General features: G+C 37.4%; 1 protein-coding gene across 1 annotated transcript in view; it reads right to left on the reverse strand.

The window, feature by feature from the left end:
• Positions 1-2,386: 2,386 nt before the first annotated feature.
• Positions 2,387-19,170, reverse strand: part of LOC112988580 (putative N-acetylated-alpha-linked acidic dipeptidase) — a 35,427-nt gene continuing 18,643 nt past the window's right edge. Inside the window, exons 8-19 of the mRNA XM_026109173.2 lie at positions 16,625-16,723; positions 15,405-15,490; positions 14,190-14,309; positions 12,590-12,672; positions 12,191-12,254; positions 11,593-11,660; positions 9,734-9,825; positions 8,830-8,920; positions 7,767-8,031; positions 6,488-6,569; positions 4,704-4,796; positions 2,387-3,669 (exon numbers count right to left, since the gene is read on the reverse strand). Of these exons, the coding sequence (XP_025964958.2) occupies positions 3,480-3,669; positions 4,704-4,796; positions 6,488-6,569; positions 7,767-8,031; positions 8,830-8,920; positions 9,734-9,825; positions 11,593-11,660; positions 12,191-12,254; positions 12,590-12,672; positions 14,190-14,309; positions 15,405-15,490; positions 16,625-16,723 (1,333 nt within the window). The 3' untranslated portion in view covers positions 2,387-3,479. The remainder of the gene's footprint in view (positions 3,670-4,703; positions 4,797-6,487; positions 6,570-7,766; positions 8,032-8,829; positions 8,921-9,733; positions 9,826-11,592; positions 11,661-12,190; positions 12,255-12,589; positions 12,673-14,189; positions 14,310-15,404; positions 15,491-16,624; positions 16,724-19,170) is intronic.

Here is a 19,170-nt window from a genome sequence, read left to right on the forward strand (position 1 = left end):
GTATGCTTTCATTTCATTTGATGTACACACCTAGTGCACAGGAGGGTCATTTTATGAAGTTCTTTGGAAAATTTTGGCAGTATTAATTGGTGGTCATATGATGGGAAGTACTTTCTTCAGAAAAAAATGTTGCTTTTCATTTCATCTCCAGATACTTTAATATTATTGTTCAAGTAAGTGGTCAACAGCATTTGACAGTGTTAAAGAGTGAATTTCAACTCACTGCAGAAGTCGAGCGAAGATGACTTTCTGTGTTGCTTTAAGTTCTAGTTCACTGAAAGAGAATTAGCACACAAACCTTGTACTGACTTCTTGTGTAAGAAAGGATTTCACACTTGGGGCCTGAGTTAGTAATAGCTATACTTCTGTGCTACCCTGATAGATCTAATAAAGAGTACAGATGCTTAAAAGGTAGCTGTTGCTGTACCTAGCTTCTAGTTGCCAGCCCTTCCGTAGCAACTGACTTACAGCACACACCTCATTGTTCACATGGCTGGTTCATTGTTTTAAGCTCTAAGAATCAATGAACTAGAAATGTTTCTCAGTGCAGTTACAAAGTCCCCAAGAACTTATTAACAGACAGAGCTTGCAATACTGAATAATTATTTATTTTGCCAGTGGTGTCCCTCATCTGTCTGGTAGGAGGTAGATGGCTTTATTCACTGGCACATGTTAGTTGCGTTGACTGTTCATAAAAGTCAAATGCGACCGTTGCTTCTTTGTATCCTCCCAGAAAATGAGTCATGTGAAAGGACATTCCTTTGTGTATATATAACTATTCTTTCATTTTTGCTGGTTGTTTAAAAAACCTACTGAGGCAAATAGGAAACAGCCAGTTGCATATGTACCCGTGCAAATATTTTGTCATATGGTTTGGACAGCTGAATACAAAGCATGCAGCTTCAGTAAATAGCTACAAATGCTTTGCCATTTGTTGCTGAGAAATGACATTAGCCACTTCCGCTTGGAATAGTCTATGGAACTCAAGGCTGCAGTGGCGATATCTACTCTATAGGAGATTGACAAGAAGAAGGGATATAGGGAGAAGTATGTTCTTTCCAGAATTTCCCTAAGAATCCTTGAAGGCTAAAGAGCATCTGGCCTTTTATCTGAAAGTTAAAAAGGTTAAAAGAACCATAGTGGTTGTCTCAGGAGATGCCAGCACCAACTGTTAGACTCCTCAGGACTGAGATGAAAAACCTTCATGCTGAACAGGGAGATGGGCAACACACTTACACACTGCATGGAGCATAGAGTCTTTAATCTCACGCCTTTTTGTTATTTAGGTGACTGGCTTAGGGCTGGAGGCAAGAGTGGGACTGACTCCATCTGAGGATTTTCTTTTCTCAAAAAAATAAGCAAAATTCTATTTGCTTTTAAAATTCAACCACTAAGGGTTGTGGTTTGCAATGAACAAACACAGGTCATAACCTACACTCATATCTGGGAGAAGCGATTGGACAGTTTGAATCCCACCTTACCAGAGCATCATTGTAAACCATTACATCACAATCAGTCTTCTGAGTGCCTTCTCTCTCTGGACTTATCAGCCCTGATCTTTTTCTACTCAGGGGCACAGAGTCAACAGGAGGGAGCTTCTGCCCCTATATCCTATCCACTACACTGGTTAGGGCACAGCCCTGACTTGTGTGTTTAAAAGAGATTTTCTTTAAATGGATGTTGCCATATCTAGGACCACTAGAGTGGTACTAGAGTTAAGGGCGTAACAAGCTCTGTATTTTGTTAGGTACTGGGCCTTGCCATTGTATATTATCTGCCAGCTATTGCCAGAAATGTCCCTAAGGAAACTTAAAAGAAACAATGCTAAGATTAAGCAGGAGACTAAAAAGTTACGTCTTCTGAGCTAAGAGAAAAAGTTGCTGACGGAAGTTACATGTAAAATAGGGAGAGAGCTCTACAGTTTTGGACTTTGGTGCTTCAATTCTGGATACATCCTCCCCGGCAATGGAAAAATACCCTTTTTGAACCCAGCTCGTCAATAAAAGCTGTTCATCACTTCTCCCTCTGCAACAAGGATAGCGGATTTGTGTTATCATTCCTTGGACTGCAGCAGACAAAATAGTCTAGGTTAGCTTAACTGATGATCTAAACTAACCTGCCTAATTTTGCCAGAGATGGATTACAGACCATTGGAATGAATTGCTCCACTGGCATAAAGAGCACCTCCAGCAGCAAGAGTGATGAAACAGGTGGAGACCGCAATGTCTCCCATCAGCACAACTAAATCTGGGAGAAGATATGTCTCCATGGTCTTACTCTAACTTTCTTTCATAAAAAGTTAAAAATCAAGTGGGGATAGTGGTGGGTGTAAGAGCATTTCCCATTATCTGGTTAGCTGAATTATAGCATGAGAAAGACTAACAGCTAAGTAAAATAATGACTTTAATTATAATCACTTGCCTAAAGGGGTTTAATGCGAAGAGATGAGAAAAATTTATGAATAAATGACTACCATGACACTGAAATCCATCAGATCATGTGACAGTCTTCTAAGAAATGGTGGAAGCCTCAGTTGAAATGACAAGTCAAGTTACACAAAAATATTTGCCGTGCAAGAGCTGAGTAATCCTCCAGGGACAAAGTGTTGCATGAATTGATCTGATTCTCTGAAAGTCTTCTCTGTCTGATCTCAGCTGTCCAGTGCACTGCTTTCAAGCAGTTGTAAGAGTAAGCTGCATGCCAAAACCAGAAATACAGAGTATAGGAAGATGGTAATAATTTGGTGTCCTTTCCCAGTAAGAGGATAATCAATTTTCTTTGCTTCTAATTGTCTTCATATTAAAAATGTCTTGATATGGACAAGGCATGATAGGAGCAGATTTTGGATGAGAGAATAAAAGTAGGTCTTCATCTTGAAAGATATGTTTTGTGAGATCACTTTTTGGCTGACAGGATGTATTGCCACGTCTTTACTCTGGTGACTAGCAGGCTTCTTGCTTAATTTTATTTGCAAACAGCTGCAAGACCCAGCATGTGATGAGAAGAACATCACTGATACAATTCTGGGCTAACAGCCCAAAACTTGTTATGATCGTTATACATCCTTCACACTGTATGGGACAGTCTTCAGTCTTCCCATCTCCATGCATGAAACTTCTGTTTTCCTATAAGCAGTGCTATAAAAATTAATCAAGCTAGCTAAATAAAAAGCTCTGAAAATACACCCAATGGTTAACAATTCTTAACATATTAAGCAGAAAGAAAATATGACTTTTTTAATGTAGACTCTTACTTCAGAAGTTATGCAAAACTTCAGCTCACCTAATGGAGGTTATTACCTTGTTAACACTGTTAAATGCATTCCACTTGGGTACGCTATTTGCAAAGAACAGAGTTGTCTGGGTTTTGTGTTCTTGTAATAAACCTCCTACTGTTTTTAAATGCTCTGGTTTTGAGGCTTCCGCAAACTGTCATATGTAGTCTTTCGCTGATGCTGATATTGCTGATGCTGCTGATACTTATGCTGCTTCTTTCAGTGTCTCTGCTGCTGCCTGCACAGTGAAGGCTGCAATGGAAATCTGCCTCTTTACTTCTTCCCAGGCTTTCTGTTGATCAGCTTTGCTTTTAATGTCAAACATGGCATCATAGATTCCTGGGAGTGATTCTCCTGCATACTTATTATGGCTGCTTGGAGCAAAGATGACATGTCTGTAGGGAAGTTGAGAGAAAAAACAATATTCTGCATTAGGAAAATAAAATGTATTATTTTTTGAATAAATATAATCTGTATCCATATGAGCTGTCAAATTCTTGACATTGAAGATGCAAATAAACAACAGTCTTGTACTGATAGTACCCAAAATCTATGAAACAAGAAAATAAAATATGAGCTAAGTTATTCCATATGAATTCAAGAATTTTGTAGCTAAGAAGACTTTAGATAAAGCTGACTAAGGTATTTTTCCTTTGTCTTGCCTTAGATGGAAGGGAAAGATAAAAAAAAAGCCAGCTCCCTTTCTAACAGACATACACACATTCTCTGACAGTTAAAGGCATGCTTTGAGGTAAGAAAGCTGATACTTTAACAAGAAACTTCTCAACATATATTTTAATCAGAAGTTAGGAGAAGTATAAGGATTGTAAATCTTAAGTTCACTTGCTGGAGGTACTTTTTAGTGGAAAGACTGTTGTTCTGAATTATGCAAGGTGGGAGAAGGACCAAAAAGCTAGACCTGACTTGACTATTCTGCCTTTCAAGAAAGATTTATTTCTTGCACTGGATGAGAGAGCTACTGAATTCACTTCAGTGCTATTGAAGTATTTCCCTCTACACTGTATTTGCTAGTATGGCTATTCTGCTATAATCAGTCAGATTTTAGATGTTCCAATTATACCCTATTTTTCTCTCAAGTCACAATAACTTCCTAAAGATCCTTTACCTCTGAAATGATTTGAACTGAGTCCAGTGCCAAACTTTTAGATCTGGTTAAAAGCCCACTGAAACCACTGGAAATGGATTTACTGATCTTTACAGGCTTCTGACAACACTCTTTTGCATTCTGCACGGTATATCTCACTGAAATTTTCCTTAACATCATTTTCCCCTTTAAATCTTATTTCTCCTATTTACCTACTTTTATTATGTTGAATAGAATCATTACAATTCCATTGTGCCACCTGTAAATCATAAAGGGATTCTCATAAGGTACTTAGGCAGAAAGTGAAAAAAAAGCATTTCTTACCTGTAGAATGGCCTGCCAGGTAGTCCAAGAGGATCAATGAAAGCCCTCTCTAGAAACATGAGCTGATCATTTAAAGACCTGACAGCAAGTAGGCTAAAAAGAAGACAACAGAGGAATATGTTAGCTGCAAAGTGTTTGGTCCACTTTCATCCTGTGCCAGAACACTCAGAGCTCTGGATTTACAAAGGAGAGTAAGTCCAAACCGTTGAACTTCAAGTGTAGCCCACAGAAGGCAGTCCATGTCAGCCAGCCTGCACAACAGAACTACACTGATCTAGACTGTGAGACAGTCTGATTTATAACCTGAAAGTCTCCTACAGCTATTTCTAAAGGACAAGGAATAGTGTCAAAGAAAATGTAGATTTACCAGATATTTTCTCTCATGCCGTATCTTACTCCTGGATCTCCTTTTCATTAGTGTGCTTAGGCAGGCCATTCTTTTCTATGACAGGTTTTCAAAGACCCTATTTTCCACAGATTATAAATTCCCTAGAGCACAGACCATCTGTGTCTGTGTGCTCTGAATAGCTCTGAGCATACTACTTATGCTCAACAAATAAAAGAACTGTTAAGAATAATGTACTGAATGTACATGGGGTTTATTTGCCACATGGAATCACTAAGGTTAACAGAAGAGTGTTTTCTTCTATATTTATTTTGAAACTTCATCTACATCTGCTGATATATTTTAGTGGCTCAGAAAAATAAATAGATTGAGATTTACATGGTGAATCAAATATATAAACTTTGATAACTGACAGGAGCTACAGAATCAAAATAAGTAAGACAGGAGAGATCTGAGAGGGCAGGGAAATTTGTAAATGGAACATAAAACAGAAACTGGCTAAATAACTGTAGAGTTCTAGTTATAAAGACAAATTCTCTGATCATCCAAATGAGTCTTTTTGAAGTAATATGATGCACTACAAATACACTATAAATATGAAGCCCATATAAATGTCTGTCCATTAGGAAACTATTGTTAATTCATTTATCTTTAAAGCTGCCACCATTAGAAAGCTGACTCTTGTTCTCACCTTCCGTATGGGTAAGCATACAGCTAAATCTGATTCTTTCCAAGAAATGTAACTATAAATACACATATATAGAAGGGAGTTTGGTTTCTCATTCTGGGTATGGCCTAAAGAGACTAAATTAAGAATCGAGTCAAAAGCTAATACGGACTCTTGGCATAGGTGGTGCATAGAATTTCTGTAAAGCTTGTCAAAAAGCCTGGCAAGACTACAGTCATGCTGTAGTTAATTCTCTGCATTAAGCGGTACCAATATCTTCAAAATTACAGAGTGCTGACAACTGAAAACACTGAGTCTACATTTTTTCTTTAACAATAATCCAGTCAAAAATCCCTAGGATGTTTTCTGCACTTGTAGGAACTGACACACCTGAGCTGGCTCTGCTTCTGCTGACCAACAGTCTCGTCACATTCATGTACGCTCTTGGCATTGCTCCTGAGCTAAGACCTGTCAAGAATTGACACTCATTAGCTTGGACATTCTACACAGAGTGTAGAACACAGCTAACTTCCCAGTCTCTGCAGTGTCTCAGATGTCCACGCTCAGATGTTCAACACTTCTGCGTTTTGTTTCATGGAGTAACTAGACCCTCAAAGACAAGACTCCATAGGGACTCCAAATGGAACACATGACTGACAGTCACTTGTCACCAAGATTATTTGGGGAACTAAATGCAAGTGAAGACTACACTCTGTGAGCCCAGAGGACTACACAGGTTACTTGGCTGGAAGAAAAAATTGTTCAACTTACTTATTCATATCTACTTGTTGCAGACTCTCATGAAAGTGAGCAGCGACTTCTGTAAAATTCTTCACAGCTGAAAAGAGAGCATCTGGAGGAGCAGGATGGAAGTGTTTAATTTCAGATTCTGAATAAATCATTTAATAAATCAAATTCTTCAAATTAAAACTACTTATCTTTCACTGTGATCATGATCTGATGGTTCTTACCATCAGATGGAAACAAATGGAAAACAAAACCAAATGACCCCATATTCCTACATTAAATAGTAAATCTATGTGATCTTGTGTGAAACCTTGCCTTGGAGAGAACAGAAATTAGTATTTCTGTGAATATTGTTATTTGCTACTTAAAGAAAGTAAAGCACAGATTGCCAGAACTGGACTATTCAGGTAGCTATAGGTTTTTACAAAGCTCAACAGGAGCGAGCAAGTGAACGAGCTAGAGAATGACGACGTATCTGTATATATGTATCTGATAATGGTTATTATTAGTCAAGTAAGACTGAGTAGTACATAATGTTGCCAATACAATATACCACAATAAAGAGGAAGTCTCTCAGGAAGGAGACGGGTTGTGAATCCCTATTATCTCAATAAAATTTCACATGCCAGCACAAGATCCTTAGTGCAGCACAGGGATGGACCATGCCTGCTTGAAAAGCCCTCAGTAAAACACCTCCTGAGGCTTGCAATTGCCATCACTGAACTGAAAACATAAACTGAAATAATGAGAAGTTCTAACTGGATATAAGGAAAAATTTTTTCACCCTGAGTATAGTCAAGCACTGTTGCCCAAAGAGGTTTTGCAGTCTCTGTCCTTGGAGGTTTTCAAGACTGGACTAGATAAAAGTCTGAGCAACCCTGTTTTGAGCAGGTTGAGCTAGATGACCTTCTGAGGTCCCTTACAACCTTAATTATCCTATGATCCTATAATTAGAATTGGACAGAGAAGTATCCAGCACCGCAAGCTGCAAAGCAGCGTGACTTTTGTAGGCACCAAAAGAAAGGTATCTTGCTAGCAACATGGATGTACGGTGCACAGGTCAAATAACACGTGGCTATATCTCACTGTTAGCTCTACAAGGCAGGGGTATATTTTCTACACAAGTATACTAGTGATCTAAACATATTCAAATTTCAAATTATTTGAGAATATGCCTCATTTTATTCACTGTTCACACAGCACAAGGCACAAGTAAGTACCAGTTCATGGCTAAGACTTACGCATTAAGATAAAGCACAGCTAGCATTAACAAAAGAGGACTGTGATGAAAGATTGTACATACCAAAGGATACACTGTATGTTGACAGTTCCTCTTCATGATTCTTTGACAAATTATAGATGATGCTAGCATAATTGCTCACAGCTGCTGCATAATCTCTGCAGTCGAAAGGAAGGACAACGGAGTTGGCCAATTCAAACACCAGCCCTCCCCGTACCTGAGCTACTGTCAGATGATTCTTGAAAGTGGGATCATAAAACCTCTCCACAATTTCATAGGTTTCATAGACACTGTGGTAAACTGGATAGCTGCTATATTTTTCTACGTTCTGAAACAGAAACAAACAAAACCAAACAAAACCATTATTAAGGTCAGCTGTGGGCATTTCAGCTTTGCTTGAAAACTTTTGCTGTGAAATTCAAGGCATTGTAAAGTTAAGTGTTCAAGTCACACTAGTCCTCTCTAGCCACTACAGAAAGTCAAATGAGAAGAACTGCTCAGTGATGGCTCTCTCAGACATTGACCTTATGATGAAATGAATTTTGCTTTGGAGATGTCACTCTCTACTGACCAGGTACAGGGCCTAGGTAAGTAGCTAGGAACAGATACATAACTTTCAGTTGGCTAAATTTAGGTGAAATTGCCCCTCCTCTCTTTGACTGGCTCTCAACAGCCATTTTTGCCTGTGTCTGGATATGTCTTTTTAAAGGAAAAGATCTCATTTAATAGATTGCTCCTTGTACATTTTCGAGCTGGACTCATCTCCTTGCACACAGCAGAGTGAAGCCTGTGTTCTCCATAAAAAAAGAACCACTGCTGAATTCAAAGCTTCATAATTCTTCTTAAGTCATTCATAAGCTATCATAAGCCACTCATAAGCCTTCACTAGCCACAGGCATTTCTGAGCACATCCATTTACTCTAAGCAAAGGTCCTTTATCTTCTGTTTGACTGGCACCAAGTTGACCATTATTCCTATTTATTAAATAATTGTGTTGTAGTAGCACTTAACAGCTGAGACTCCACTCTGGCACACTAAACAGAACCAAAAATGATATTCCTGTTCCAGAAAGCTGGCAGTCCGAACAGCTGAATTACAGTTGATAATTACAAAGACACAGACTTACCCAGTTTTTACTGTAACGGGCTCTGCCAGAAGCGATGCCAAGCCGTTGAAAAAAGACCTCAAAGTCATTGCCAGAACCCAGTTTATTTATTCTTTAATAAGAAAGAGGAAAATGCTTTGAATGATAGTACTTAAAGTATAATTTTTAGTATGTTTCCAAGTATTGTAGTAAGTTATTTATTCTCTAGTCTCAGTCACTACACAGTCATTCCCCAGCATGCTCTTTCTGTCAGTATTCCCCAAATTGCCTATGACCCCTACATTACATGTACCTCTTACTAACTGTCATATTCTCAGAAGGCCAGATTCATTGCAGAGAAATCAAACATTGAAGAGGACAATTTGACTCACTATCTTTAATCACTGAAAAGACCCAATGACCTTCCTTCTGCTGCACTACCACCATCCCCAGGCTCTCAACTTGGAGAAAACACAACAGTACCAATATGACTCCATATAAGAGAATCAGTCTTTGAGACTGTGTAGAACACTACTGGTGAATTTGAAGGACAGTGTTGTAAATATCTGCCTTGTATGCTCCCAAACTACCCAAAATCAGAGGCCTTCCAGGATATCAGAAGCAAGTGCAAGAGAAAGCTGCTATGTTAGCATCTTGTTTGCCTGCCACTGGTTTGTGCATACTAGCCTGATGTGTCTAAATCTTTATAAACTGCATCAACACTTTACTTTTCATACACAAAGCCGCCTGTTCATGCTACAAAGGCAATTTCACTAAATTGTTGTACAATACTGTAGCTCAACTGCATCAACAAAACTTTGAGATTTATACCAGCTGAGAATCTGTTTGTTTAAAGCACTGTTTTTCAAGTGGCTATTTTTTAAAAACCCACACTCTCTAAGGCATAACAGCTTCTGGCACACCCTTTATTTCTTTTGTCACTGACCTGGGGACCTCTTTATATTCTCTTGATGGGTTTTTTTTATACCAGCTCTCATATAGAGATTTGCCTTCAAATCCCTCATCAGGACTTGGTATCTAGAAAAAATGTATTGAGAAGAAAGACAAAAGGTAAAATTTTAAATATTAACAAGCAACAAATCTACACTCTGCCACCACTTCAAGCCTACAGCTTAGAGCAACGACCAAGTCATAAACTTTAGTCCCTGTCTTTCTGCATTTCCCCTTAAACATTTCAAATGCACAGCATTTTTCAGAGGCATCATTTATTTGCTAAAAATATGTAGTTTTAGATGGCAAAAAACCACAGGGAAAGCAAAATGTTTCAAGCCAATATTTCCAATATGGAATATTCTGATTATACATTATGAAATTTTCAGCCTTTTAATTTAAATATTCGACATGTAAAAACCTGCAAAAGGAAAACTTCTTGTTTCACTTTGGCAGAAAAATTCAAACAATTTTGTCTTTCATGAATTCAAAACCGATTCTTCAGTTTTTTAGTTCAGGCAAATGATTTTCATGGATTCAGTGGTTACCTTATAAGAGCAAAGTGTAGAACAGTTGTACAGTGGTCAGCATAGCTGCTATACAGATATAAAAATCCTCATCATAATAAAGTTAATTCCTACCACAATTTTCAGACAATTCTTTAGATTACTGAGCAGAATAAACACTGTAGGTATTTTTACTTCCGTGTTCTTTGTTGACAGGCAATTGAGGTATTGTTATTTTTTATAAATATTACTCAAGAATAGCAATCAAAATAAAAACAGTATGTTTGCTTCTTCCGGTCATTAAGCCAATTGTTCACAGAACAGTGTTAACACATTTTGCCACGGATTAGTTTAGGATGGGCCCATGAAGGACCTGCTTCCTGATCAGCATTCTCTGCATACATTAGCTACCAACAGACCGTGGTAACATGCATTTGTCAGCCTTTTGTTACTGTTTCTTAGCTTTAGGAAGGGTTATGCAACCATGTTAACTGGTATTTAGGCCAACATTTTAACAATGATTCTTGGTGCCCAGATTGAGACTCTGCAGACCTGATTTTCTGACAGTTTTGAACACCTGCACTTAGCATTGGTTACTATGGGAACTGCAGGTGATCAGCACTTCTGCAGTTCAAGACAGAAATATCTTTAGCTGGGCACCTAATTTTAACAGATTTAAATTTTATTTATAGTTTTCCAATTGTGAAAAGTGATTATTCCAAATTTTTACAGCTCCCTTACTTTTAAACCAGGGTAATAGCAGCTTCCAAGAAATAATTGACAGATGGGTGAATATATACAGCAGATGAACAGAGATACAGTAGATACATAGGACACAGAGCAGTTGAAGATAAATATATATATTTATATATATACACACACACATATATATACACATATATATATATATATAAAAATATAAATAAAAGACACACAACCATAGAAGACCAATTAAATGTTCCTGAATAGATGCCTCCAATACAGACTGAAAGACTGAAGAAAATGCCAAATTAAAGGGCTTATTAGTGTCAGTCTCTAAGATCCACTCCTAGTGCAAGGAGCATCTTACATGTAAGACAGTGAGGTTATTTGCTGAGAATTACGTGGCTGTTAACTTAAGAAGGATGGATGCAGTTATAAAAGAAAGCAACATCTGACATCGTGTTTTATACACAGAACCCCATCCAATAAATGAGCAGTGAACATCCCTGCTGGAAGCAAGTCCTCAAAGGCCTAGTTCTGCACTTATTTCATAGACTTGACTCATTCATGCCACATATAAGTAGCCATCAGTGAAATAGATAAACAGAATTTGATATGGCTGGCTGATAATTTCAAGCAATATTACCTCTTTGGTCAGGTTGTACACCAGTCTGTACATCAGTGGTGTGCAATCTACTCTTAGTGTGTAGTTTCCTGAAAAATAAGAAAAACTATTTATACTAGCAAGTAAGTTCTATTCACTTGAGGCCTTGTGCCATTATTTATAAATAAAAAGGGGACTAGAGCTATACATCCACTACAAGGAAGAAGCTGATTCTCCCCTATGTAGAAGGGTTCCTCTGATTCAATGCAAGCAGTGCATTTGTATTGGTTTAGGATGAATTACAGTCCAGCTTTTGAAGCAACCCTTATGTTGATTACCCACGTTATGAGAAGAGAAGCTGACTCCACAGAGTTTACAGAGGTGCTAACAAGGGCACAGTCTTTGTTCTCTCCCTCCCCACCCAAATGGTGTAGTTACTGTGATGCAGTTCTTCCCCTAAGCAACATGAAATATCTGAAGGATACTTATGATTCTGGGTTATTGTTTCCCTGCATATGTGCTCCTGGACTAATGCAATGATATTATCATGTTGAAGCTTTCATAGATCTCCAAGCCAAACAGACTCACAGACATCTGTATATATCACTATTACTGTAAAATGCAAGTCAAGACTATATACCTTCAATAGAGGAATCTGCATTAATGTAAGCCACTCCTCGTGCCTGTAATATTTTCGCATTTTCCTGTGAGAAGAAAAGAGGAAGAAAATGTTGATGAACTTTTTGCCTCAGAACTATTTTCATGTTTGCGGGAGTAAATAACAACTGTTTCAGAGAAAAACATCAGATAACCTACCGTAGGCAGTCATATATTCTTGTTGTTTAGTAAGGAAACTCCTGTGTGTGTGTATGTGTGTGTGTGTGTGTGTGTGTGTGTGTGTGTGTGTGTAAGAGAAAGAGACAGAAAGAGAGAGAGAAAAAAAGACACAGAGAGGGTGAGCAAGCTGAATATACCTCTTTGATACAGATTTCTCAAAGATCTGCTCTGTGAAAATATCTCTGAATGCTTATTGTTTTACCTCAGCCCACTCTGTCGATCCTAACAAGCCAAATTCCTCTGCATCCCAGCTTGCAAATATCACTGTTCTCCTTGGCCTCCATCCTGTAATAAAAGTCCATGAAAAATATATTACAAAAATAGAGACTGCCTGGTACATACTGGTAACTAACATGAAAACAGATGTCAGTTTGAAGGGGCTCACCTTTTATCCTGACCTGTGGAGACACAGGAATGTTTATGGAACACCAACTCCTTTATTAATGTAATCTAACAATGCTTTATGAATTTTTTAGCGATCTCAAATCTACTGCAATATTCGCAATATTGGGCCAAACACAGTATTCTTTTTCTTCTCTCAGCTTTAGTGGCAATGAAATTTTCTACAATTCAAAACCATGGACAAAGTAAAAAGTACGTGCCCCTGTGTGAATTCCTGAAAGAACATTTTTCTGCTCTTTCTATTCAGTTCAACTCAGTGCACATTTTAAACTGATGTCTAATCTAACAGAAACATGTGTTTTGGTATGTTTCACTTCTATTACTGCATTTCTTTGACCTGTTTCCCAAACGCTGGATTTCAAAACCTGAAGGAATTCCCTGTAACTTTGACATATCACATTCCAAGTGAGGATCTTTCACTTAAAGTTCTGCGTTTGATTAAACTCAAGCAAAATGGAACTGGCTATATTACCTTGTGTCTCCATCTTTGATCAGTTTTCTTTGAGGCTATCAGTGCCTTTTCACCTTTTGCTCCCTTTCTTTTTTTCCTTCTTTTTCCTTTTTTTTTTTCCCTTTTCAACTTGGTTTCCAAAGACACTGTTTCGCATGATATCCAATAACGGAGTGGGAATGGAAATGAAATGAAATGCATATAGCTTTTTAGCAAAGAAAGCTCCTGCAGCACACTGTTTGAGTCATATCAGAGCTTTCTTCCATGGCATGTCAGAGCAGACAGCATTTGCTCTGACAGGAGAAACTTGGTACAGTTGACATTTGACCCTAATCTAATACAACTAGGCACCAGGTATTTTAACCATTATTTCCTACTATGTTTATACAGTTCATCTTCAGCATAACACAGACATGTTTCACTTGTTCTCGGGTCTATCTCCAAAGCACATTCAGATGATCAGGAGGCTTGAATGCTGCTCTTCTGAAGCCTCAGTCTGCCAAGGTATCAGCTTTAAAGGACCACTGAAGCATGCCGTTTGACCAGCCTCAAATACACAGTAACCAATTATACCTGAATGCCATATTTATTTCACTATCTTTCCCACATCTTCTGTGTTGTGTTTTGTTTTCCTTCGAGTGTACTTTCTCTTGAGAAGAACCACCTCACAGATATCATCCAGGTTGTAACTGGAAGCGTAATTAATAGGTGCAGAACACTGTGCTATTCCAGAGATCAGTGAGATACACAATTGCATATGATGTATACAATAGTTATAAACTTATTAGTTTACCTATAGTAAATATCTAAGTTAATCATTTTCATTTCAAGGCCTTAATTTTGCAGAACATATAAGCATGTCTTTAGGCGTATGCCCAAATATCAGAAAAATCAATGGGCACAGCTGAAAGCAGTGGTTTTGGCGTGTTTTATTCTTTCATTACATTACCTTTCTTTTTTAGTTTTCCAAAGCTCCTCACAATCTCATGAACCACAGCGGCCCCACTCTGAGGATCAATGCCACCAAATACCCAAGAATCACGGTGGCCTCCCAAGATGACATATCTATCTAGAGAAATTAATTATGGAGGTTTATTTAAAGAAATAATTTATTTTAAAAAAGGTTTATTTAAAAAAAAAAATCCGACTATAGTAATGTTAATGGGAAGTAATTTCTAATTGTCTACGTAGGTGTCAGACAACAAACTTAATAGCTTACAAAATACATAATGGAATGGCAAAAGACATTTTAAATCTCCAAAGACATTTTTCTGCATTTTAAGTCAATGTTAAAGAACTTGTCAAACACAGTAACTTGATCCCATGAGACCTAAAACAGTCTAAATTCCAGTACTATAATGTTACTTCTATTATTAGAAATATTACAACTTTCCTCTGAAGACAGAAGCATCTTGTCACATTGTACAATAGAATGTTTTATGGTAAAGGTGACCAGCTAATTATATTTGTTCACCATGCCAACTTGCAATATCGAAGTATGCTGAAGGCAGCATTTCTTTGAATATAATATACAGTCAATTATACAAAAGTTGTTAAAAACATGATGGAGATGTGATTAATATGGTAAAAGACAGACTAGGTCTCTGTGATACTGTAATACGGTAAACAGTTATGTTTCAGGCAACAGGCAAGTGTTGCAGTCACAGATTAAATGATGTTATCATCCTAGAGATGTCTTTAGATCTGTTTTTTTAGGGTGTAAAGATCACTTTGATTACAAGAGACTGTAAGACAACCAACAAATCAATAATGGTGGAAATTATATCTTCAGATGGAATGCAAAATCTTTACAGACCTGTGCTATTCTCCATTTCCATTTGTTTTTTGAACTCTTGAAGCTCATAATACTATTCCAGATTACCAGGGAAAAATACCCACTTAAGAATATTCTTTCAGTTGCAGTTACTTGCCTGAAGACAAACATTTCTGTCTAGGTTATGACTCCCTCTCGAAATTCAGCATTTATGGTGAAAGTGCTCATGTACGCTATGAAAACTGGTGCAGTAAATATTTCAACAGAAATGCTCATGTAGTGCAATCTCTCAGAGTAAACTCCCTCCCTCATAGCCCCCCTTGTAACTATTACTAGGTGCATCTAGAGGTCACTGCACACCCACATAACACCGAAGACAAATGACTTTACCTGGTTCCATTGTGCCTCTGATGGTTCCGATCACATTGTAAATCCTTGTTACTTTGTTGTTACTATGAATGTGTATTTTCACCTTTCTAGTATATTGGAAAGAAAATTCAAAGTGAAAATCCACCAGATTAGCTAATAAAACACCTGATATTTTTAGAAGTATATAATATAAATTGTTCGTATGAAAGAATTTTGGCCAAAATTACCTTCCATCAAAGCAAAGTAAATCTGAAAAGATTCCACTGCAGTTTTTCTGGATTTATACTCGTGTAACTGAGATCAGCATTTGGTCCTTGAAAGCTATCTACTGTTATTGATGTCAGTAAGATTTATACTGGATAAGAAGCTCAGAGCTCCAAACTGAAAAAGATTATTTTGCTAGTAGATTCTTTTCAAATTTGAGAGAGTAAAAGAAAAATGAAACCCATCTAATGCTAAAGGGATAAATAGCTCTAATCATCCAGAAGATGGTGTAAATCAGAATTGACTCCAGGACAATCAGTGCAATCATGCTGGTGTGACATCTCAAGAATCAGAAAACCACAAGGCTTAAGCTGCATTGCAGAGACTTTTGTTTGTTTATCTACAACACAGCTTGAGGTTCAACAATTCATTCTCAAGGACTGGCTGCATATTTTTCAGAAAAAAAATTTCATGTCATTTTAATAAGACAAAGAGAAAAGGTCAAATGTTCATATGAAGTCAATACAATAGTTCAGCCAATATTGAAACAGCTAAACTTCAGTCCTAACCTGTAATCACTAAATCAGTTTAAACATAATCTGAAATTAAAAAAAAAAACACATTACAGTAGAGCACTTTTTCTGGAAAACCTAACTTGTAGGTTAGTATTGTTTTATATAAGGCAATAGTTAAGACCAAAAGCTGGACCCACATAAATTAAAAGAAGACCACGCACCAAATTCAGGTCTCAGAAAATATCCAGGCTCATCAAAGAGTTTGTTTAAGTCTAGAAGCTTTCCAAATGAGGTTGTTTCAAGATTTGCTTGAATCTAAAGCAATTTGTATGTATTTATCCAATCAGATGTAAATCTGCTGAAGTGTAAATCTGAAGTAGTGAGTTCACTTCAGCACAGGAAACAGTCAGAATCAAAAGGATGATTTGAATAACCCCAACTGTTCTACCTCTGGTCATATTCTACTGCCATAGCTCTATTTCCCTGATCCTGAACACATTTTCCTTTTGAAGAAAAACTGACCTTGTAGAATAATTTGTTGTGAAACCAGGACCGATATTGTAAGATATATTCAAACTTCCTTTCCAGCTACTGTCTGGTGGTGCAGGTCCTCCCATGTTACTATTCAGAAAAAAATATATATATGAGTACCAGTTACAATATTCTGCAATAGCAAAAAGCACAAGTGAGGAACCAGGACCCAGTTTTTTAGGTCTCATACAAAACAGACCAAAATGATGGTCTTTCTTTGCCTTGGAAAGTTTGCACTATAAGTTTCCACAGGAGAATTATCCATGTTTTCAGCTACATAAGCACTAGTAAATTAAACATGTACAGGAACGGTCCTGGGCACTGAAGTCACCTATTCATGGAACAACCTATTCCTGTGTTGGAACACTCTCTCAGCAATCCAAGGTTTTGCATACAAACTGTCTCCCAGAGGTTTTGCATACAAACTGTCTCTTGTAAATGGTCCCTCGCATCTTCAAATTGCTTGAACTGCATTTGCAACTCATTCAGGGGAGTATTACTTGGCACAGAACAAAAACATGCCAGGGATCCTTCTAACAGCTTACCACTATAGACAAGTGTGTTTCAGTGCCTGTCTCTAGGCAGTTTAATCTGCTAATATAGATATAGCTGATCTGTTTTAAAGATCCCTAAATTTGGAAAAACATGGTGAGTTCGTTCAACTCATCTTTTCTTGTTCCATTGTCAAAGGTAAATTTTTTTTTTTTCTGTTACCCAGCTGGAAACTCAGTAATTCAGTGGATCAGAATCAGCCCATACTTACTCACCTACTCTGAAGGATTTACATTTTTGATCTGAACTTGTGAGGAATATAAAGAAAAATATTAAAAGGTATGCTGAATGTTCTGGTTCTTATTAGGCAAAATGCCTTTACTGTAAGCAAAAGCAAGTCCTTTACTGCAAATACATACTTCAGTCAAGCTTTGTTTCACAGAACATTTCAGCATTTCTTCAAGCGCTCAGTAAATGTTTATGTAAGAACATGACAGTACGAAGAAGTTATGGCTTCTCAAGACAAAAGTGAAAGTAAGAGCCCAGTATCTTTAAAGGGCTTATATTTCATTCATAATTCTTAAAACCAAAATCTATAATTATTTACAACTTACAGTATTAAAGAGAACTATCTAGCTACACCATAGTTACACATATTAATCTCATATACAACTACTAGTTGACTGTGGAAAAGAAAAAACTTTTAAAACTCCTACTTTTACTATTATGAGCAATTATCCTCATAACAGTGATGAGTGTAAAATTTGGAAGAAGAGACAGTTTGGAGACATATTAGTCCATAAAAGTTTGGGAGAAAATATGTGTTACAGTGTTAATGAACACAAGACATGAAAAAACACCAAAGACATTAAAATTCTGTCTTATATGCAAATAAGTAGCTTCAATTTACTTCTGAGGAAAACTTGCATATAGAACCAGGGCAGAATTTCCTTTCCCAGAATGCAAGCCTAAAGTAATGCAAAGCACTCTTATATGTAAACCTAAAACAGGCAATTTTACCCACATTTCCTGGAATTATCATATATTTTATCTTTCTGCAGATACACAAACTTCACTTTAATGACAGACAAATTTATTTATTGAGCGTACCAGCTGATCTGGATGCTAAAAAATTCAAGTGTTAAGATTATTCCCTCAGCAAATAGGAATCATATGTGTCCTCCACCAGGGAAGAAACCTTTCCATCAAATGAAGAACCAAAGAATGATCAGCAGTAAAGGAGCTGAAAGTCCTCAAAGTCAGTAAGGTTTAGAGACCTTCGATATTTTAGCCCAAATTTGCAGAAGGACTCTTAGGCACCACTCCCAGTACCATCCACAGACATCGATGGGATACCTGCATTTTGCTATGGAATAAATGGGGCAAAGCTGGACGTCTCCAAAATAGATTGACAACATGCTGCACATGGATTCAAAAGGGTAACATTAGAGAGAGGTAATACAACTTAAACACCTAAATCATCCCATGCAATACAGAAAACTGAAATATGGGGAGGGAAGAGGAGAAGCTGTTTACTGGTTTAATCACTCATCAGTGCCTATCTTTACTTCTGGCATCTTTTCTGTGGCTAATCATGTATTTTGTACTAAATTTACTGGATACAGTCCAAAATAATATATGGATCAGAGACCAGAGCCCCTTTGCCGCTCCCTCCCCTTCTTATCAGAAGAAAGACTTAGGCTTTCTCTTGTCTATTCTCTTTTCACTTCTACGAATCTTGTGTCCTAGCTGCTCACTAGCCTGGCAGTTAGGGAACTCTCCTGTAAAGTGTAAGCTCTTTGTGGATTTCTTACCCCCAGGGTCAATGGCTCTCCCACTTCCAAGTAAGACAGGACCAGAAAGATGATCTGAAGAAGTAGCTATCATTGTATTATGTAATTAAAGGCTACTTACCGTGAACACAAAGGCCCAGAAAGGATCACAAGGATCAGAAGAACAATGACAGACAAGGTAACCAGTGAATATTAATAGAGTACCCTGAATGGGCTGCTCCTAAAACCGTCATAGGAGAAGGATCAGCCCAT

This window comes from Dromaius novaehollandiae, chromosome 1 (genome assembly GCF_036370855.1).
Source record: "Dromaius novaehollandiae isolate bDroNov1 chromosome 1, bDroNov1.hap1, whole genome shotgun sequence".
Classification (NCBI taxonomy): Eukaryota; Metazoa; Chordata; class Aves; order Casuariiformes; family Dromaiidae; genus Dromaius; species Dromaius novaehollandiae.